The sequence below is a fragment of the Lepisma saccharinum genome, chromosome 22 (assembly GCF_977018435.1).
Source record: "Lepisma saccharinum chromosome 22, izLepSacc3.1, whole genome shotgun sequence".
Taxonomy (NCBI): Eukaryota; Metazoa; Arthropoda; class Insecta; order Zygentoma; family Lepismatidae; genus Lepisma; species Lepisma saccharinum.
Window position 1 is genome coordinate 64,574,315 of NC_139250.1, and position 24,173 is coordinate 64,598,487.

Consider the following 24,173-nt stretch of genomic DNA (forward strand, 5'->3'; position numbering starts at 1 on the left):
ATCTAAAATTGTATTGAATTGTGGTTAAGATTGTCCACTTTGTTTCTTATGTGCATGAGGTTTTGTAAAGATTAAAAAAAAAAAAGTAACGTGCCCATTCCCAATCAGGATGAAGTCTGAGGCATTAATTTTTACATACATTAATATCTAAAGTTCTTGTTAAAGTACAGTTTAAGTTTCCTTCTTAACCAACCTTGTGGTAGACTTTTTCACGAATAAAAATAGTTTATTTTCTTAATTTTCAACTATACCTAAGTAGGGGGCGATTAAATAAATGTTAAAAAGGAGGGGAAAAAGTCATGAAAAAGAAAGAATTTTTGATAAGTTTTTTGGTTGCTAGACATCCTGTTCTAGCATTGGTGCTATGGGCACTGGAGGGAAGAAGTTCGGAGGGAAGCACAACAAAAGACAACTCTGAGGATATGTAATGACAGTCCCACAATTTTGAAAAGAAACAGAAATTACACAACATTTTCTAGTCATAATTTTCAGGAAATTTTGAAAATTGAGCATTCCCCCCTGAACCCCTAATTGTCGCACATTGTTAAAATGTTTTTTTGTTCTCACAATTACATTTTAAAGTGAAAAAAAAAAACAGTGGAAAGGAGTTTAGCCGATTTTATAAATCTATCCCATAATGCTCAGAGTTAAACAGAGGACTCTTTTCCAAACTTCACATCTTAATGATAGTAACAATGGACATATTGTTTTGTAATTGGAGTATGTCATACCTTCATATTTACACTAATAAACAAAAAAAACGGAACTCAAATATGTGTAGATTTCAAGAAATAACATGTTAATCGCTGCTATCTGCTGCTCGAAAAATCTCAGCAGGTTTACAAGCGGTGGGAAAACCTTTAACCTTTAGCAACCAGATGGGAAAACATGTTGAGGCAGGAGTCCAATGAAACATATCGCCTAGGAATGCACAAGATGGTAGAAAGAGATCTTAAATACCATAGAAGATAATGGATAATGTTTTTTCTTGTACTCCCATAGGCATTCCATTTTTATACTAAAATGCAATATTACACACACACACAAATTATCATATCGATGAGGTTACTAATGACTGGAAGTGACACACATGTCACATGAAATGTTTTCGACTTTTGGAACATACTGTAACTCAGGTAATGTTTGAAGATATATGTTTACTATGCTATTTGAGCCTTGAGGTATCTTATTGGTAATTAGTCAAGTTTAATTTGATTGTGGGGAGGAGGGAATGATTTTAAATTGCCTGCTGAATACAAGCTTTTACATTCGAAAATATTTTGTTCTCCAAAAGTATCAGCAGCAAGTGTGCAATTCTCGCCATGAGAATGGAACAGATATCAGGCAGTATGCTGGTACCATTTTCAAACCTCACATCCCAGCATTGTTACGTGTGGGCAGACAAATAATAATAAAAAAATACAGTCTTACTTCTACTTGATAAATGGAAATAGTTTATTTTCTGATCATAGGCTTATAGCTTTGTCTACCAAAGAATACAAGGTATAATTTGTAACCTTTGCATTTGCAGTTTCGGAGATACATTTTTATTGAAAACCTTACAGAATTTTAAATTTCCTGCTGAAAACATGCCTGAAATTGCCTACACATGTTAAAACCCTTAAATGCACATGGAAAAATGAACCTTTGCATTGAGGGACAATGTCTTCTGCTTTTTGCTTACTGGCAACCCTATCAGTGTAGTATCACTCCTTCTACATGCCACTTTCTTGTAAAAAGAATGGACATTTTGTAATTGTAAGTTGTACTTCTACAAATTTAAAGTTCATAATAAAGAAAATTATGAAAGTTTTAATAAATATAACAAATAATATACTTTCTTTCTACTGTTATTTTAATGATATGATTTGAATTTATTTCCATTATGTAGGTCATAGGTTTTAAAAAAATATATCTAAATGGGGAGAAATAAATGTCTTTACATTTTACTCATTTAAACATTTGTATACGATTCTTAATACATATATACTGAATTTTGAACTTCAAAACTCGAGACATGATAAATCAAAGTGTAGACAAAAATTTTGCATCAGTGCATTTTTTTTAAACATACATCTCAAAAAAACTTTCTTCAATTTAGAAGAATTTTTCTTCGGTACACCTTTCAACCATTCACTGGTTCCCCATGTACTGCCATCCTGTAAATGCATGTGTATTCGCTGTTCCCATGGTTCGAGTGAATCCTGAACTCTACGGATTTTGTTGGGTTTGTTCCCTGGAGAAGAATTCAACCAAGAATTTAATCGTTGGATGATGTAGTGGTACTAAAAATTATCTATAAACATAAGAGGAAATGAACATGATGTCTGTGGAACACTAATTTTATGTTCACACAATTTGCAATTTTCTGCAATATACACTACATCTTCATGGCTGCAAAGAACCAAATGTTATTAAATTTTACTACATATTATGTTTTTCACCTTGGTTCCCTGAAAAATGGAAAATTGAGGTTATGTCATATAATGATTAGTCCCTCCTCCATGAGGGAAACATAAAACTAACAAATACAATTAATGCAAGAAAAAAGGGCAACCACAAACCCTCTTCCTCTTTTATCTGAAACATAGCATTATGGACACTTTCATATATTTTTTTAAAAAAATGTAAAGTGTTCACCTGTGCTTTGCACCATGCCATGAAGGCATATAGGGGGTGTGGAGTTAGGGCCCCACACTTTCTTGATCACGGCCGAAGGTGGGGGTGATGTGATCAACACCACACCCCTGGCCACCTTTACCCCCCAGAGTTCCTCCAGGTACCCGCTTTATATGATGCTGGGTGGACACTGGACCTGCTTGAACAGGTGGAAAAAATCCCGGTTCTCCCCCACCGGGAAATCCCGGGTCTCGCATGGTAGTCAGACGCCCTAACAACTAAGCTACGCAGTTTGATATAATGGTATATTTATAATTTTATTTTAGGCTGCTAAAAGTCACCATGAAAAATCCATATACATATCGTCATGCGAGGACCAGAGGAACATAACTCCAATTTATCAAATTTGGAGGAGAGAGGAAATAATGTATTTTTAGGAATATGTCTCAATCTTAACCCTCCCCACAACCACATTTCTTTGCGGTGTAGAGACATGACTGGCGCCACCCTACCATCTGCCCTCGTATTCTTCAATTGAGGTTTCTGCTACCAACGGAGGAAGGTGCCATTCTTCTGTCTACCTTTCTCTACATACCAGAGGCATTATTCCATTACTTTGCATTCTTGGCGGTGACTGAGTGGCTTCTTGTGTGACAAATTTTAATTATTACTATTTTTTTTGCTTGCGTTTGTATATATTACTAGTTTTATCACTGATCATTATTATAGCAATGAAGTTTGATTTTTATTTAATATTTATATCAATTCATCACGCCATTTATCGGATAAACAGCAACTTATTGTATACATGAAAATAAATAAAAAAATACATTTATATACATTTGTAAACTCAGACACAAATAAAGTTTGCAATAATCTTATTATTTTACATATGAAAATAAATAAATATCATAAATATGTAAAAACTGAAAGATACATATATATTATGTGAGAAGAACAACTTTTCATTTAATGAGTGAAAATAAATATACAAATAAATAAAAAAAAATATTTGTGCATTCAAGGATACAAATAAATAATATAAGAACAAGTTATTCAACTATACATGTAAAACAAGCAAATTTTTAAATGAAAAATGGCAGGGGTGACCAAGTCCCCCTACATGCCTGCTTCATGTTATAAAAAATAGCGTGTCCGCCGGAGGGTTAGAGAGAGTCAGTAAGTTGGTGATACGTGACTCCACCTTACTTCTAACGATTAGAAGTGGCGATTTGACTCCAAATAGAGGTTAAAAAAGGTAAAGTGCTCCCCTGTGCTTAGCACAATGTCATGAAGGTGTATAGGGGGTGGGGGGTAATGCCCCACACTTTCTTGATCCGGTCGTGAGTGGGGGTGATGTGATCAGCATCACGCCCCTGACTGCCTTTACCCCCCAGGGTTTCCCCCAGGTACCCTTGTCATTCGACGCTGGGTGGGGCCGCTTCCAATATTAGAAAAGTTCCTGGATTTGAACCAGCCGGGGATCTAACCCGGGACCTTTAGCATGGTAGTAGTCACACACGTCACCAACTGAGCCACCGTGGCCGACTCCAAATAGAGCATAAACAAAATTGAAAACTGGATTTTTGGAGTTAGTTCCTATGGTTCTCATATGATGATATTTTCTACAATGTAACAAACATTTTACAAAACTAAATACATATTTACCTTTATGTTGAAATACTGGCTAGATTTTCCATGTATATCATATTTAAATCTTCCAAGAAATTTTGAATTCGAATTATCCTTGTTTGAAAATTCCTGGAAAATATATATTTATGAAGTTAATTCAGAAATAATGCATTTCATTAAATATCAGAAGTGTGAAACAAGTATGTAAACAAGATGCATGAAGGGTACTTGGGGAATTTTATTGAAGACAATCACACACATTAAATATATGCAGTAGACGGGCTGTTGCATTTGTGAGCAGGTATGGTATGTATTGTGGACCAGGATATTTTGGAGTATGGGACCTAACTTTGACGGAGGGAGGGCAAAATTTAACTTTGGCTTTGCTTTGGGGACCCCCCCAATGGCATAGTGGGAACATAAAGTGAACTTAAAAACTCAAACAAAACAACAAAAAAAAGCTTTACTTTGGGGGGGGGGAGAGAATCAAACATGGGACTTTTGAGGGGGGAGAATGAAAAAGTTGTCTATCCCATAAAAATAGCATCCAATACTATTTTGTTATATAATTAGTAAATTTGCAAAACCACAAAATTTACTCATTAATTTCCTTAGGTTCGATGGGGGTGGAGGGGGGGTTCAACAAAAGTACCATTAACTTGTAAATTTATATAAACTTGGCCCCTGCCAAGTTACACTTGTGTTTTGAAGATTGATCTGGTGGAAAACAACTCTAGACTTAGCAGGAAAGATATTTCTGATGTCAGGATCACTGTGAAGAATAGGAAGATAGAATGATTTTGTTAAGGTTGGGGAGAAATGGGGTGACAAGTATTGGAGGGTTTGGGTCAGATTTTATGTGGGAGTGTAAACAGGTTGGGATATTTGTTTTGTGTCCAGGGTACAAGGATAACCACGGTTGACCAAGGCTTGGTGTAGGCATAGGTTGTAGTTCTGTTGGAAGATGGTAAGGTGCTGAGGTATCCTCTGAGCACCAGGGAGAATGGGTGGGAACTGGAGAAGTGTAAGTACTACAAGTGATTGGTTAGTTTGTTGTGGATGTTTTTCAAATGGCCTTCCTCAATGTGCATGCCCACATCTAGGAAGGTGATGGAATTGGTGGAATGGGTCCAGGTGAACTTGATGAAACTGAAGTGGTTTAATTAGTCTGGGAAAGTGGATACGGTGTCCTGCACCGTGGCCATGCAGTCTATGGCGTCAAGCTTTGGGCTCGATCTACAGGACACATGCAGGTTAGAGTCTGATGGGGGAAGCGTAACAACTTCTCTCCCGAGATTTCGGCCTGTGTATGTGCCTGGTGGCCACCCACCATCTTCAGGAAATTGGGGAGCTACGAATGAATAGCATAACCTGGTCATAGAGAAGCTACAACAATGACTGGGGTTTTGTCGTTGTGACCACACGTCACTCCATAACTGGTTGGATGATGCCATCTATGGTGACAGTGAGGCTGGCAGTCGGTTGGTAGGCACTGGCCCTCACAGGCTGTTACACCATGGAGGGAATAAGTTAAGGATGGTTCTTCATGTGTCCAGAGTGTGAAAATATCATTGATGAAACTGAGTCAGAAGAGTGGTTTTAAACGTTGACTACCCCAGGTACTTTTGTTAGACTTTGTCCGTGAAGAGGTTTGCAAGGAATGGTGCTATACCTGTGCCTTGTCCTCAAAGGTGAAGCTCTTAACACAACCTTTACTCACTTTTCCGCGAAGCTGGTTTTTGTAGTTCTATTAATTTTGGTGGCTACTGTCATCAACTTGTTGGAACAGCTTCTTGGAAAAAGTTAGTACTATGGTTGTCTATATTTATATACTACCACATCATTAATTTCCAAAATATGGGTGAAGTTCTTATACAGAGCATTGAATTTAAAATTGTACTACACAAATACATAATGGAATCGGTGGGTACAATTTTAAAATGAAAGCACTGTATGTGAGGCTACACGAGTCAGGAAATTAGTGCTGGAATTGTGGGGTTTTTGTCTGTTGTTAAGGAGAATTCAATGGAGCAGGGCAATGGAAATGAGATATATTGGTGTAAAGGAAAGTGACATCAATGGTGGGAACAAGGATGGTATGTGGAGTTAATGGTTGGAAAAAGGGAAAACTTAATACACGTGTTGCAAAATGCAGCAATTAGCAGAACATAGTGCAACAGTGAATGCTTGGGAAATATGTGGGAAGTAATGAATGCCACTGTATGATTTTCATTATGCTAGTGATCTTTATAATATTAATAATGATGACAAAAATATGCTTTATCTCCTCTCAAAAGGAGAGTAGATTTGTATGTAAACGCATTTCTTGTTTATATCTGAATCTAGCAACACATGACATCTTTCCTCCCCTAAAGCAAAATAATTAGTTCGCACACAGGAAACGTCATGGGTCAGCACTGTCTGATTTGATGTTGAATCATCTTGTTATATTTCTTAACCATGTGCTTACCCAAACAGAAATTTCCCATGGAGCAGAACTCTCATAGCTCATTGGCAGTAATGTTTTCGATATATGTGCCACACTGACGCCAGTGATACGAACTGTTTCTGCCAAATTAATCTTCACATAACCTTCTGATCCTACAAAAGCCCAACATTCTCCAGGGCTCATTCCAGGCTGAAACAAAAATCAGTTATCAGAAACATAATTCCTAAAAGATCAGTTACGATCAGAGTTTCCAAGATAAGAGTTTTTGCATTTCACTGGCATGAAATTACTTACAAATCTCTAAATGTTCTTTGAATAAATGACAAATTTACCATAGTCACAATAATTTAAAAATCAAGGATGAGTGATGTGAAATTGAAATGAAATTTACCGATACTGACAACCGATTTACTACAAATCCAATATAAATTTATAAACATTCCATGAAGATCTTAAATGGTTCATTCACCACCTTATTTGTGTATGTGATAAGGTTACTGGAATAGGATTTGATTCAGAAAACTTCATATGTAGATATTTACTTTATAAAAACCAGAATATGTGAATTGTACCTCCATAGTCAGCAGAAAAACAACAAATTAGCAGAATTATGCACTAAGCTGCAGTTTTTTTGTACAGATATCCATTCCATAAAAATAATAACATTTTACTGATCGTAAATGTGTACTGATAAATATGACTAAATCAATAGTGATAGAGCCCCTATTAATCTGCTCCATCTGTAATAAAAAATAATCATTTAAAAAAAATCACTATAACATGCAAAAGGTAAAAAGGCAAAGTGCTCCCATGTGCTTAGCACCATGCCATGAAGGTGTATAGGGGGTGTAACGCCCCACACTTTCTTGATCCGGTCATGAGTGGGGGTGATGTGATCAGCATCATGCCCCTGACCACCTTTACCCCCCAGGGTTTCCCCCAGGTACCCATGTCATTTGATGCTGGGTGGGTGCCGGGGCCACTTCCAATGTTAGAAAAGTTCCTGGATTTGAACCGGCCGGGGATCGAACCCAGGACCTTGAGCATGGTAGTCAGACGCGTTACCGACTGAGCCACCGTGGCCAACAACTATAACATGCTAGAATGAAAATTTACAATGAGAACACATTTACACTAATTACTTACAAAGTCAATCTAATATGAGCCCACACACATTCTAATATTGCCTTTATGTTGATGCAATCCATAAGATTTTAAGGGGGCGGGGGTCAGCTCCTGAAAAATTATTTTGAATGCCATTATGTGTTGGAAATTAGAGAAATAATTATGGTAGCCTATTAAAAAATAATCCAAAGATGGTGTTTTCACCATCATGAACTCGTTCCTACCTTCGGTGTAGTTGGGTTGTGAATTTGCAACAGAAGGTTATAGAGAAAATCTAACCACAGCAATTTTCTTGCCTTGACAGTGGCTCTTTCAAGTTTCAAATTTAAGTTGCAAAGAAGGGTGAGCTCTGAATTTGATTTTATTCCTAGATTGTTTACAATCAGGGAACTCACATGGCACAAGAAATTTTTGTGCTGCACATTGTGCTAGGTCCTCTGTTCAGATAGATAAATAACAAAAGATATTTGAAAACTCCAACATGGTTTGATACAGCAAACTTGCTTGATATAATCTTCTAACATTGCCTTTAAAATTCTACAGAAGACTTCTCTGAATTGTAGCTAACATTGCAATCTTCTAATCCAATGTCCATCAAGACACTCCTTTCTATCCTATGTGGATGTTACCATTATTACTAAACTAGTAACCAAACAAATTATTCCATGTGCCAACTTTTTTGTGCCTTGCATTGCTTGCATTTATAGATTGAATGATTGATTCCAGTTCAATATTAACTTATCTTATGTCTTATATCTCATATGTGACTTTAACCTAAATTTTTTCTTGCAATTTGACAATCAGTAGTAAATATGTGTATTTTTCCTGCCTCTTTAAGCTAATTGCGACAATCTATAAATCTAGAAAAACAGAAAAAAGAAACTGGAGTATCAAGGAAAGAAATAATTAACAAGTCTCTATACTCCATACTCATTGCCACATTTCCTTCTTACATATTCTTGCTGTCTTGTTGTTCTCTTTTCCTTTACTATCCCAGTAGAATTTTCTGCCCTTTCCCACACTAGGCTTAGTGCAGGCGCATCCCAATATCATGCTGATGCAAGGAAATTGGGACCAACCCAGGCTCGCAGCCAGTCAGGGACCAGCAGGGAAAGGGGGAGGGGAGCTGAGCCTCCTCTGGCACTGTCGTCAATCCCTTTGACATTAGGTAAAACTATTTTGCATAATATGTTTCCAGTGAAGAGTGAAAATGTAGACAGCAGATATTATTTTACTCACAACTTGATGGTGTATAAATTCACAGAATATGAACAGCATTTTTATTCATCTTGTTTATGATCTGAAGTGTAAGTAGCAGAAAGTATTTATAAGATTCTCTAGGCTTGACAAAAGTTATTTCAATATATATCCCATTTCAGAACACAGCCTCCTTAAGAATGGTTATACCCATCAGCCCATGTGCACGCCTATCACAAGCCGGAACTCAAACAGAGCCTTTGGTAACTACTGTACATGCTCAGAGAGGAATTACGCAGCTTAGGAGTGAAACGTGATTACCCACAAAAGTATGGAACCAAGAAAAATACAGTTCAATGTGTGAGTCTCACTAACTTAAAGCTTAGTCACATGTTCTCATATGTCTGCCAATTACTGATAATGTACAAACTGCATTCACTACTGTACAGAAGTAGGAGACTGCAGCAACTGCATCCACCATTAACTGAATTTGAATAATGTGTCGATTATTTTAGTGCAAGCGACTCAAAGTCACCAATATCATTACACTATATACCAAGGCCGCCCACAGGATTTTTCTCAGGGGGGGGGCAGCAAGGCAAAGGTGGAGCAATGCTTTCCCCCCAGTTAACCCTTAACCAGGCAACCAGTGTCTATCAGACACTGTTGCTTAAAATTTTTGTCACATTCTCCAAACGATACTTCCTGCGAACATGATATTTTGGACTTTGTCTCTCTTTTTTCTCATTTCACAATATTGGACTTTGTTTGATAAAGAAGGTCAGGCGTAAAAAATATTTTCCATTTCACTTACATAAACAGGTAAGCAGTGTCTGTCGGACACAGTATACAATTGATATGTAAAGAAGTCTTCCTGACTGTTTATTTTGTAGTTTTCTTTTTTGTTTATCAAATTTGCTTTATTGTTGTATGGAATTGGATTCCATTGTTGTTATTCATTGTTCTCTTGCAATGTACTAACAATGAAATCGAAACAAGTACGTGCACATTTCCTTTCATGGAAAACTCTGTGTGTGTGTGTGTGTGGGGTGTGTGGGAGTGATTGTTGTTACCGTGGTTTTCTTCTTCAATTTTTCTGTAGGTAAAATTCTTTCAGTTTGTCTAATACTACTACTCCTTGGCTGCTACAACCCCTAAAGGGCCTTGGCCTCTCTCACAATGACAGCCCATTCTCTTCTGTCTTCTGCTCAACTTCTCCACAGTCTTACTCCCATCCTCCTAAGATCCTCCTCAACGTCCTCCAACCATCTTTTCCTTAGCCTTCCTCTTAATCTTCTCCCTCCTGGTGTCCCTTTATAGACCTTTTTAACTGCTCTGTCTTCAGGCATTCTTTCCACATGTCCCAGCCACCTCAGTCTCATGCTTCTTATATCTGAAACTATATCTGAATGGCTTATTGCAGAAAGGGACCTGAGTCACTTTTGCACAATTCTGAGAAAAACAAGAAAAATTGTATAATATTGATAGTGTAAGAAAGAAATAGGCCGTTGTTGGCTCAAATATTCAGCATAAAGAAAAGTTAATTTTGCAACCCTCAATGCGGCCCCCTGCAGTATGCTGCTAGAGACAGTTGAGATGAAAAGGTTGTGACTCCGGTACCTTTCTGCAATAAAAGTGGAAACTTTGAGAAATAAGACGAGAAATATCCTACAAACGCACGTTTGTCGTTGCCACATAAGCTTGGTTAGGTTAGGTTATGTTATATATGCCACAGAAAATTATAGATTCATCAATGAATGACAGTGTATTGCACTTTCTGGACTTTATTGTCGGTGTTTGAAGTACAATACTGTACGAGGTCATACATGCATGAGTTACTCTACATCTGAGACTGTTTCATTGCCGTGTGTAGTGGGCCACTGAAGAATATCTTCATAAAATCCTTTGACGTCGTCTGGTACATACGACACGGCAGTTCGTATGTCTTTTAATTTAGTAAGCTTGATCGGCATACGTGCAACTGGGAACGTACGTGGCGTAGGAATTACGATTCTTGCACCTTTGGACAGATAGAACGTGTGAGACGTCAAACCTTTGATGACTTCTGAAACCTTGACAGTTCCCTTATGTTCAACACAGTATTCAAAGTAATGATACTTGGAAATCTGAAAATACTGCCTATTCTTGTAGAAACACGTGGTAGTTTTCACAGATGCCACATTTTTTTGTAGACATGAGGCCCCCACATTGCGAAATCAATAATGTTACTTGTGTCAATAAGTTTGACAGTATTTTTACCACCCGAGCTGCATTACAGATTAGCGTACACAGTTCGTACAACGTATAAATACGGCTTAGTTTATTGCAGAAAAGGACCCGAGTCAGTGACTCAGGTACCTTTCTGCATTAAAGTACACTTTTCACTGATCATTTTCTTGGCTATAGCCTCGTGCGAATGACGTCCTTTCTGCACTAAAAGATGTGTCTGTAACTAGGAAAATAAAAAATACCATTAACTCCGATACCTCAAAAATGTGACTCAGGTCCCTTTCTGCAATAAGCCATTCATCTGGTTTTTTATGCAGTGCTCTAATTTCATCATTTCTCCTTATTTGCCACTGTCCATTCTCATTTACTGGCCTGTATATTTTCCTCAGTATCCTTTTTTCCCATCTTCACAAAAGTTCTTCTATTTGCACCAAAGTCCATCCATGTCTCTGCTCCACATGTCACCACTGGCTTTACGATTAGCTGATATACTTTGATTTTCAAATTTCTACTCAGGCTGCGAGATTTGAAAACTCTTAACAGTGAGAAATAACTTCGAGCACCAGCTGTAATTCTTGTTTTTATTTCCTCCTTAATATTATAATCCATGGTAACTAATGTTCCAAGATATTTAAAACTTTTGCATTTTTCATAAGTGCCTCCATTAAATTGTAGATGTTGGCCTTCCCTCTATTCCATATTTCGCGCTGACAACATGTATTTAGTCTTGGTTTGATTTATTTGGAGCCCCGTCTCACTAGCCATGTTCTCCAATCTTTCCTTCCTTCAGTTCTTGCAATCTTCATACCATCTTATCATTGTCATCAGCATATGCTAGATTTTGGTTCACTCTGTTGAAGAGTGTTCCTCCTGGGTTACTCTCTTGACCCACTCTTCTTAAGATCTTTTCTAAAGCTATATTGGACAATATCGTAGATAGCACATCTCCTTGTCTCAAACCTGGGTTCACTGCAAATTCCCTTGTGAGCTCTCCTTCAATCTTCACCTTGCATTTAGTACCCTTTAGCGTCATTCTTGTTAATCTTATTAGCTTGCTTAGAATCCCTAGCTCCTTCATTGCCTCTCACAATTTTCCTCGCATGATGCTGTCATATACCTGCTTAAAGTCTATAAATAACTGATGAATATTAATGTTCTATTCATAGCATTTCTCCATTATATGCCTAACCATGAAGATTTGATCTGTAGTGGATCTGTTTGGTCTAAAACCACACTGATAATCCCCTATTATTTCTTCAGTGAGTGGTGATAATCTTCCTGCTAGGATCTTTGCAAGCACTTTGTATATATATATATATATATCTGGGTACTCCTCCATCAATTTTAGGTCTTGGGACCCATCTTCCGCATTAAGTAGTTTACTGAAGTATTCTGCCCATCTCTCTAAGATCTCATTTTTTCCCACTATTAGGTTTCCTACTTGGTCTTTACAGAAAGCTGTCTTCGGTTGGAAGCCTTTCCTTATATCCTTCACCCTCATATACATTTTCCTTTCTTGCTGATTACTATTATATTCATCAAGTTCCTCAATCCACTCTTTCTCAAAGTACAGTTTCTTTCTCCTGCACACTGTCTGTTTCCTTTCTTTTTAGTCTATATTGTTCAGTGTTAAACGTGCTTTTCCTATTAAGCATTCTCTTTCGTGCCTCATTTCTTTCATTTATTGCTGTTCTACACTCATCAAACCATTCACCTCTTCGGATATTTGTCTTCTCTCCCAGCACTTCCTGTGCTGTTTCATGTAGTATCTCCTTTATTATACTCTATTTCCCTTCAACACTTTCGCTTTCCCACCTTTGACTTCTTTGCTCAAGTTGGTTGCCTACCATTAAACAAAATTGGTTGGCAATTGCTTCACCTCTTCTTAACTTATCATCCTACCTTGAGGTCACCTTTCCTCTTCTTCCATACCTATATGTGGCTATTCGCTGTCTGTATTTAATGCGGACTAAATAATGGTTCGAATCACTGTCTGCTCCTCGACAGCTATCTACTTGTAGTATATCCAGTGGCAAAGCGTGGTGTCGCTGGAAGGGTAGGCACAGGCATGTGCGTTCGTGTTGTTATGGGTACGACTTTTTTAAAATATAAAAAATATAACCTTTAAAGTTATTTTTGAAAATGTAACAACATATTCTTGCAACTATCAACGTACCTGAATAGTAACTCTTGATGTGTGCCAACTCGTAAATTGTATTTCTTGATTTCATTGTAAATTGATGCTTTAGATGTCATTCGAGTAACAGTCCTCAATGTTCCGATGCCCCTTCTTTCTTTCTATGCCCGGTAATAGGCTTTTATGCTTGTTTTTGTAGCATTCCAGAGTAATACAAGTCATTATTTCCCTTGCTCACTTCACACTCAACAGTGAAAGCCGGCCCCCATGGAAGAGTGGTTAACATATTGTGCTACGACACCAGGGGTCCTGTGTTCGAATCTCGGTCTGGGCATGGATGTTTCTGAGTGTCCATTCATCAATTTCATCATATCAACACTCTTTCCCATCTTCGCAAATTAGCCAAAAGTGGCACAAAAAGCAAAGTAAAAAAAGAACAAATCAATCAAAGAACAATAAAAATATAAATGAACGAAAAAAAAACAAGATAAAATACAACAATAAAATAACAACGCAACGGGAGTAAATCAAGAAACTAAGGAAAACGCAGAACACTGTGATAGAAACATTTTTTCTACCCTCGGAACGAGTTGTCTTTGCCTTTCTACCCTCCCCTTTCCTTTTCCCTCGTTGGACACCCTGTGCTGGACAAGAAACAGATGTGAAGTCCAGTTTGTACCGTGTGTCCAGCATTGCCAAACTCCCAATCAGGAAAAGTGTGCTGATTAAACACTTACATTTTGCTAAATGCAACTAAATTGTGCTCGGATGACTAAGGTCTTAAGTTCATTTTATGCAACTATTTTGGGGGCAGTTGTGATGTGAACATGCGTTGTTGATTAGTTAAACAATATTGGTAATTTCCGCCAATTAAATTAATTACAATGGTTTAACCAATATAATTGGTTCAATCGCTTGAAAATGTTTGAGAAAATTCGACGTCTACAAAAGGCGGTGGCTTGTTTTATCTAGCAATTTCCTTCAATAAAATGTTCCTTGTGAGCTAAGTAAGGAAAGATCAAGAAACGATGAAAAGAAGACTGTAGATTAGATGTGGTTGGATCGGCATGCTACCTTTTGTTTGAAACAAATAAAAATTAGTGATTTTTTAAAATTTATTTTTTCAAAATATATTCCTCTGAATTCAATTTATCTGTCTCCCAGGGGTGCATGTTTATAGATGGTGCTATATTTTACCTTATCCCAAACACAGAGTGCTAGGTGCCAACAAAGTTCAAATTTTACTACATTTAGCACAATTATGCTAGGGTTGGCATCACTGTGTGAGGCCGGACTCACTGTCTCCATTTCGGGGAAACGTGCCCCTAAAATTATGCTTTCCCGCATGAATCACATAAAATGTTATGGGACCAGCTGAGGCCCTTGGAGAAGTGGCTTGACATGTGACGATAGAGCCTCTGGCAGGGATGGAAATTTGTGGAAATTATCGTAAGGCCTAGAATTTCAGTTTTCTTGTATTAAGGCGTCTTTTAATGAAATTATAAGTAATAAAATAATCCGTAATAGCCAAATATATTAGGGTAGGCCCGGCCTCCGGGCTTCTTATGAGGCTTCGCCACTGAGTATATCAGAGGCATGCCTTCTGTCTATCAGCACATGGTCAATTTGGTTTTGTGTTACACCATCGGATGAGCACCATGTCATTTTCCTCACGTTCTTCCTTTGATGCCAGGTGCTTCTAATGACCATTAAGTTACACATAGCCAGATCTATCAGTCTCAGACCATTATCATTTGAAAATTCATGCAAACTTTCCTTTCCTATAGTGTCTCGTAATGCTTCTTCATGTCCAACCTTGGCATTAAAATTCCACCAATATTATTTTAACCACTTGCCTGATTAACCCGAGTTAACTCGGAATTTGTTTTTGCTTTACATATTATTTACCAGAGTTATCTCGTTAAAATCGTGCAACTGCAGTGCACATTTCTGCCTACCCGGACAGACTCGTTTGAGCTTTAAAAGGTGTTAATTCCCATTTTGGCCACTTGATGGAAGGTGTAGATAGCTTGTCGAGGTACTGCTGCCATCTACCGGATTCCCATGACACTACGTAGTTGCCACCTTTCCAGTGGTACTTGTGGTCGTTGTGTGAGTGTAGTGCCAAAACTTACAGAGCGTTTTTGTGTTGTGAATACATTCTGTTCATGTTTTAGTGTTTTCCATTGTGTGAAGAACGACAACATGAGTGACGACAAGCTTACAGACAACAGTATAGAGGAGGAGGAGGAGGAAATGGACGTGAGTGGAAGTGATGCAACAGTGGACAGTGTGTGTACTGACGAGACAGATACAGATAGTTGTGGTGGTGTACAGTCGCCTTCCAAAATCTTTGCTTTGGTATATGATTTGTTGGGAAAGGAGCACTGTTTGAGAATGGACAATTATTATAACTCACCACAACTTGCAGATCTGTTCATTTCGAAAAAGATTGATGTATTTGGAACACTGAAATGCGGTAGGAAAGATGTAGCACAGGCTCTAAGAACAGCCAAATTGAAGAAAGGTGAAGAAGTAGGGTTGCAATGCGGCAAAGTGACAGTCATGAAATGGAAAGATAAGAAGGATGTGACATTGTTGTCAACCATCCATTCCGTTGAAATGATGACTGTAACACAACGTCACAAAGAAAAAATTAAACCACGAGTGGTGGTCGATTACAACGACAAAATGGGTGGTGTTGAACAGCATCTTGCTTCGTATGCCACACCAACGAAGCATGGCAAAAAGTATTATAAAAAGATTTTCTTTCATCTGTTGGATCTGTCTCTTTGGAATTCAACATTAAAATGTGAAGACATTTTATTATCCACAGTTTATATGCTATTTTGAAACATTTGTAGTACTTTCCATGTATGTACGAGTTAACTCGGGTTAATAATTATGGAGGTTTTTTTTGAATAGTTTGGTAACCTTATTTGACCCCAAAAATAGAATTTCATTACTGTTCCTTAATTGCCGATATCGGTACATTACAAACACACAATAAAAAAATGTGTAAAATATGGACCATTTTTGGGAAAATAATGTGTCAGGCAAGTGGCGATTATCTGATCCAACTGCTGGTACAATCCATCCTTTTCATCTTCTTCTGCCTCTTCTGTTGGGACATATACACACACTAAGGTAATGTTGAAGAACCTGGCTTTCATTCTCAACGTACTTAGCCTCTCATTTATGGTGTGAAGTTCTTTACTACAGTTTTATATTTATTGTTTAGTAGGAATCCTGTGCCACCTCTTGTACTTCCACTGCTTCCACTATACATTAATGTATAATCCCCAGCAGATGCATGGTGACACTAAAAGTTTTTAGATGCGGCAACACTGATTGCAGCAATACATTGTCTCTAGGATATGTTGAAGTTAGTAGTCTGTGAAGTGTGATAATGCTGCAGAATTTATAGTTGTTAATTGTTGTGTGCCAGAAATTAGTCAATTATTGTCGTGTGTGTACAGTAAAATGGATTTAACATGGGAGCACTTCAGAGCAATGATTTTTTACGATTTTCGAGCAGGTTTAACGCAGCAGCAATGTTATGAAAGGCTCCGAAATGCATTTCAGGAGGAAGTCCCATGCCGTGCGAATGTGTTTAATTGGTTTTTAGAATTTCGACGTGGACGTCAGAAACTCAGTGATGAATTACGTGATGGTCGTCCTGTGACAGCAACTTCTCAAGAAAACGTCGACAGAGTGTGTCGCATGATGGAGGAGGATAACCGGGTGACATATGCAGTTATTAGTGCAACACTGGGTATTGGTATGAGTCAGGTTCAAACGATCCTGCATGACCGCCTTGGTGTCAGGAAGCTCTGTGCCAGATGGATCCCACACCATCCTACTCAGGAGCAAAAGCAGGCACGGTTCACATGGTGCATGAAAATGCTGGACAAATTTAACCAAGGACAATCAAATGCAGTGTATGACATCGTAACAGGTGACGAAACTTGGGTGTACTGTTATGAACCCGAGAGCAAACGACAGTCGACGCAGTGGATCTTCCCGGATGAAGACCCACCAGCAAAAGTCAGGAAGGGACGAAGTGTTGGCAAACAAATGGTTGCCACTTTCTTCAGTCGGACGGGCCATATTGCTACAGTGCCGCTACAGGGACATCAGACCATTAATGCTGAATGGTACACTACAGTTTGTTTACCGGAGATCGTACGGAAAGTTCGTGAAAAACGCCCACGAAGTCACATTATTGTTCATCAAGACAATGCACGCAGCCATACAGCAGTACGAACAATTGAATTCTTCAATGCCTCCAACATCGAAGAAATGACTCATCCTCCTTACAGTCCCGACCTCGGCCCTTGTGATTTCTTCCTGTTCCCTAAAATCAAGGATACATTACGAGGTTCTTCATTTCCTACTCCCGAGGAGGCAGTCACCGCCTTCGTTCTGTGCATTCAAGAGGTGGCTGCAGATGTGTGGTCCCAGTGCTTTCACACTTGGTTTGAGCGGATGAACAAGTGTATCAACTGTCATGGAGAATACTTTGAAAAATTATAGCATTCATACTTTTGGTCTCCAGTGTTTTACTTGCGATTGTCTAAAAACTTTTAGTGTGACCTATTGTAACATTCCATTTCCTTGCCATTTGGTCTCCTGGAATGCCGCTATTATTATTCTGTATTTCTGCATTTCCTCCTTTAGGTTTTGCAGTGCACCTGGTTTACTTAATGTTCTAACATTCCATGTGGCCGTGTAGATATCATGCTTCCGTTTACGTAGTCCTTTACCATGCCTGTGTCTTTCCATAGAATCCATCCAGCTATCATTGTTTCGGAGTTCTGTAACAATGTTTGTTTTATGGGATAGGGTCGTTAGCCCCATGCTCAACCCCTGACCTGGAGGACCAGGTAATTTGTTATCGAGGTTTTCTTCCTCTAGCCTTTGGAGAGCCAACTCCGTTCACAGCAAGGCAGCAGAGTCTGGTTTTGGTCCACCCTGGGTATTTTATTCGCCGGTACCCACCATATCAGGTGAGCATTCCCTTATCCGCCACCTAGGGAGGCACTCGTTAGGAGACCTGCAACTCGGCACGGGAGTTTGTCTACTAATGCGATTCCATAGTTTGCCCTCAACATTTTCAGAAGGAAGCTGTCTGACGCAACAGTTGCACAGCTGTTGGAAGATGAAGACATGAGTGCTGATGACCTAGATGCAGATGCAGATATTGAATTAGACCTAAGTGATGAGAGTGATCATGAAAGTGATGCTTCTGAGATTAGTGATGATGAATTTGAAGATGTGTCAGACTCTGAGGAAACCAACACTAGTACTGGAAGCAATAAACACATTTCATAGCTAAAGATGGTACAGTCTGGAACACCAAACCTGATACACCTGGATGAGCTAGAAGCCAAAATGTCATCCAAACTAATATAAGCAAGGTAGTAATGACTCCTGGAACCGATCTTGAACATTCTATTGATGTTTTCTCTGTTTAGTGATGATTCCATATTGTTTGATATTGTCCGCTACACCAATCAGGAAGCACATCGCGTTTTTCTGACGATAGACAATCTTCAGTGGAAAGATTGTGAAGAAACAGAGTTACAAAGGCTGTTGCAGAGAAGGTGAGACTAATTCCTGTATAGGAAAACAGCGACCTCCATTGGCTAGCAAATGTACTAGGGTGAAAATTTGGTTCATTAGCTACCGATTGAGACCAAAATGAGCGCAATAGGTCAAAAAGTCGTGACTGCATAGCAGTTAAAAGACAAGCATGTACATGGACCCCTCCAAGAATCATTAAAATGAAACATAAAAATTACAAACCACAAAAGCTTTATTCAGAATCAGCCATATGGAGTAGACGTACATCTTTTTCAAAATAGGCACCATTGACAGCTAAACAAGCTTCCATATGTTCCTGCCACTTTGTGAATGTCTATGAAAATTCGTCGTCAGGCAGCAAACTGAAGAAAACTTGCACTGCAGTGATCACTTCTTTGTTCGTCATGCAATGAAAATAGCCAAAAGTCGCAAGGTGCAGGCTGTATGCTGTATGCGGGAAAATTTCTATTTTTCTCTTCGTCGCGTAATCCTGAAAAGCCCACGCGGCATGCGGGCGTGCATTATCATGGTGCAATATGAAGGAGTTCTTCAAATGTGGTCTCTTTTTTGCTATGTGCTGGTACAGTGTCTTAATGACTCTTTGGTAATACTGTGGCTCTATTCACGTCAGTCTGTCTTGATCGGCATATGCCTGTTGAAACATTGCATATGTTTCCGCAGCACTTTACTCTAAACGCCAACAAAATTTTATGGCATCTCACTGTTCATTTTGAATACTCATTGCGAAAAGCAATGTTATACACAAAAGACCTGGAGGGGTAAACGAAACACGTTCCACGTAAATTAACACAGCTGCTCACTAACGTGGTTTCGCAACATGTGACAACTTGCTAGGAAACGGAATGAGTTATCCTACACGACACGACTAGTGCCGAAACCATGGGCAGTGTTGCCAAGCCAGGTAAAAATCTGTCTCACCTTCTCTGCGACAGCCTTTGTACAATCATTCTTTGGGTTGCTTCTGACTGCTGGACACTTGAAACTAAATCATACAAATTATGATATTTTGTGGAACAGTGTGTATGGTCCGCCTATATTTAGAGCCAGCAAGGGTCTCAAACGTTTCAAGTGCCTGTTGCGTTTCCTGCAGTTTGATGACAAATCGACTAGATCTGCTAGACGTGAGAAAGATAAATTTGCTCCTCTCGGAGATGTGTGGGAAAAAGTCAATTCTAATACCAAAAAATTATATCTACCTGGCTCGAACATTACTGTTGAAATGCTAATTCCTTTCAGTGGCAGGTGTCCTTTCAAGGAATATATGCCATCAAAGCCAGAAAAGTATGGAATGAAAGTATGGTGGGCGTGTGACTCTGAAACATTTTATCCTTTGAATGGCTTACCTTACTTGGGGAAAGAAGATGGGAAGAGAGCAACTCATGGTCTAAGGAAATGGGTAGTGGAAAACCTGACTGAGCCTTATCAGAGATCACACCGAAACATCAATTGTGATGACTATTTCACAGATAAGGAACTTGCAGACAGTCTTTTGATGAATGGTCTAACATTGGTTGGAACTGTGCAGAAGAACAAAAAAATTATTCTGGCCGAGTTCCAGCCGCACAAGAACCATGGACAATATTCTTTGTTGTTTGTGGTATCATATGTCCCAAAACAAAGGAAGGCAGTCATACTATTGTCAACGATGCATCACAACAATTCATGTGTTGAAGAGGTAAACGGGAAACCTGAAATTATCATCCACTACAATTCGACAAAAGGGGCAGTGGACTCACTGCACCAACTTGTCCATGTTTATTTGTGTCAAAGAAGAACAAACCAATGGCCATTTGCATATTTCATGAATTGCTTAGATGTAGCTGGGATTGCAGCATTTGTAGTGTGGAGGAAGCTTCATCCAACATGGAATGCAAATAAGCATAATGCACGCCACCTGTTCCTGCAAGATATAGCTGACAACCTATGCATGTACGTAATTTATCTTTCAGGCAGATAATTTTTGCAGCAATATTATATTCGAAGTTTGTAAACATATAAAGAAAAGTTGTAATATTAGTTTAATATGTATTAACAAATGTTTAATAAAAAATAAAGTATTTAATAAGACATCACAATATTATTAACGCTTAAATAGAAAAAATGAAAAATATATGAGCAAATAAAACAATTTCCTCACACTACCTTCCGACCTAACATGTTTCATATACTATGCTGCAAAAATTACAACAACATGCAATTACGATGATGATGATGAATACAAGAATTATGGACATGACAATGATGATTAGGTTAAATATCATGTTACTCGCTTCTTTCCACGGCGATGAAACATAAAAATCTTAGAAGGGTAAGATCCATTTAAAACAATGCAGTGTCTGACAGACACTGTCTGTCTTTCATGGCACTCCTTGTCCATGTTTTCATGCTACAGTTTCAAAATTTGAATTATATGAAGGCTTTCCAGATATCTTGGGGGGGGGGGTTAAGTGCCTTCCCCTACGCCCCTCTTGGGGCATCCTTGCTATATACTTATCTTTTTCTCAAATCAACAGAATGGATGATATTCAGTGAACAACTTCTCCCACAATTCATTGTGCAAAGTCATGCTCTGCTGCCATCTTTTGGGCAGAGGTGTCTCCTGAATGCATGCAGTGCAGGCTGTGCATGCGTCAATTGTGAGAAAAAGGACAGCTTGCTCTGCGACGACATTAATGAGCATTTCTACATTCTAATTTCTTCATATAGGAGAAGTATTTATTTTACATGAGAGCGCTCAACTAAGCTTATATTACATTTCTTGGATCTGAAGTGAAAGAAAGTAATAATTCTTTTTTCACAATTGACGCATGTGTCACTTCAGATCCAAGAAATGTAATGTAAGCTTAGTTGAGCGCTCTCGTGTAAAATAAATACGTCTCCTATATGAAGAAATTAGAATGTAGAAATGCTCATTAATGTCGTCGCAGAGCAAGCTGTCCTTTTTCCCACAATTGACGCATGCACAGCCTGCACCGTGTGCGTTCAGGAGACACCTTTGCTTTTGGACAAACAGAACGGATCTTGTGTTGAAAACAAGCTGTATAATCATTGTTCATGTGGTCTTTGCCAAAGGGATTCAAGGTATGAATATCATGATCATGAGGGATATGTCCATATAAAATATCACAAATTCCTTGCTGTAAGAAGGCATCTCATACACTTTGTTTTACACGTGCAAATTTGTTCATCTGACTTCATGCTGTTTCTTCACAAAGTGACGACATCAAATTGAATATCATCCATTTCAAGCACACAGCCCGTTGATGTTTTGAGTCGTAACAACACTGGGCATTCTTCACCAGAGCCCACCATTACTGCTCTCAAGTAACTCCTGAATTGTTTTAACCATTGGTGATTAAACCCATGACCATTTGCACTAAAGGCTAGAGCTCAACTATTCTGCTGTAGGGGCATTTCAACGTTATGTGTGTGACATTTTACATAAAATTTAACCTCTTAACTGGGTAATTTCCTCGTCGAAAGCCCAATCTGCCCTGGGAATTTTTGTTGATAAATTGATGAATTTCGTAAACCAATATTTTAGTTAATATTTCTGTGCTCCATGGCATACCATTTAGGTATTGTTTATTCTTTTATTGGTCCTTGTTGTACTTTTTACAATGTGCGAGATTTACAACTACAATATATCTCGGATTTCCTCAGCAGGAAAAACACGCCGTCGCTTCCGATTTGCCTGAGCCATTATTGCATACGCGATAGAACTGAACGTCGGGCTGTGTTCGTTGCTTCCCGCTAACTCTAACGGTTACAACAGTCTGGAAGTCAGAGCCATCTGGTGAAACAAAGAAGAAAGTAATTTTACGTAGTATCTCGTCATACACAACAGATATCAGCAGTAAGAACATGAGAACGTAGTATCCCGTCATGCCCATTATAAATCAGTAGAGCCAGAACGGAGTATTACGTCATACCCAGTTAAGAGGTTAAGGTTCCAGCAAGTCCGTAGCCAGGCAGGGGGAGGGGGCTGAGGCCCCCCAACACTGCCATCAGCCCCCTTGACATTAGGCAAAATTATTTTCTCTAATTTGTTTGCAGTGAAGAGTGAAAATCTAGACAGGAGATATTATTTTGCTCACAACTTTGTTGAAGGATAAATTCACAGAACATGAACAACATGTACACATTTCTTCATCTTATTTGTAAGAAGAAGTATAAGTAGCAGCAAGTATTTAGAAGATTCTCTTCTCTAGACTGTAGAAGGTTCTTTCACAGGGCAGCTTCTTTATCTGAACTTTCGCTTCCCCTGTTGCGACCTCCCACTTAAACAGAAATCTGTGACTTTGATGACATCATGCAATTCCCTCCACATCTGTGTCAAAGGGCAACTCCCAAGTTTTCGGAACGAGGGGGAGTTTCATTGCTTCCGCCGGGGGTGGAATGTACTGTAGACACTATGATTGAATATTGTGTATTTTTTCTTGTGTGATATAAATATCAGTATCATCAAAAGTAGTATGGAGTGTGCAGTAAGGGATGATTTCAGTAGCAGTCAACACTTCAAAAAAACAATGTTTTAAAATATATATATAAAAATGTAAAAATTGTATGATATTTCTAAATTTAATATAACTTAATGACCTCCACGTAATTTACCTTCATTTAATACCGTTAAACTTTTTAAAATTGGACTTTGTGTATAAAGCCTGATAACCTGTGAGCTCCCCCTGGAGATAAATTCTAGCCATGGGTATGGCTAGACAAGAGATTGGATAAAAATATTCATAATGACTGATTTCATAGAATTATGAAAAACTTTATGGTGCCTGCAAACAAATAAAAGAAACTTAATTATGACAACATAGGCTGAATGCATGAAAAGCATTAACAAACATCTGTTATATGTGTGATGCTTTAAAAATGTAGCAAATTTTGACTCCATTTGTCTGTGAAGCAAATAGGCTGCAAATGCTAGTAACTTCCATTGGTAAATTTTCTACAAGAGTCGTTCAACGTTTACCAGGATTTTCATACGTAAAAAATCGATTAATAGCCGGATCATGATGAAACGTGCGGGTGACGTAATGTATTCCTTCGTGAGTAACTAGCGCCCGGCATGACGTATTTCGCGCGAAACATGGCGGCAAGCAGTGTGTCTGTGGCTGTGGAGCAGCGGTGTGTAATCAAATTTCTCGTGAAGGAGAAAGTGAAACCAGATGA

The 24,173-nt window shown here is 38.5% G+C and overlaps 1 protein-coding gene across 3 annotated transcripts in view; it reads right to left on the minus strand.

Annotated features, from left to right (window-relative positions):
- Positions 1 to 1,446: 1,446 nt before the first annotated feature.
- LOC146004645 (uncharacterized) overlaps positions 1,447 to 24,173 on the minus strand; it is a 57,913-nt gene continuing 35,186 nt past the window's right edge. For 2 of the 3 annotated variants that reach the window (XM_083143546.1, XM_083143545.1), the window contains exons 8-10: positions 6,722 to 6,889; positions 4,288 to 4,380; positions 1,447 to 2,236 (exon numbers count right to left, since the gene is read on the minus strand). In XM_083143546.1, the coding sequence (XP_082999672.1) occupies positions 2,126 to 2,236; positions 4,288 to 4,380; positions 6,722 to 6,889 (372 nt within the window). In that variant the 3' untranslated portion in view covers positions 1,447 to 2,125. Of the gene's footprint in view, positions 2,297 to 4,287; positions 4,381 to 6,721; positions 6,890 to 24,173 lie in introns of all 3 variants that reach the window. The other variant, XM_083143547.1, reaches the window with a different exon arrangement.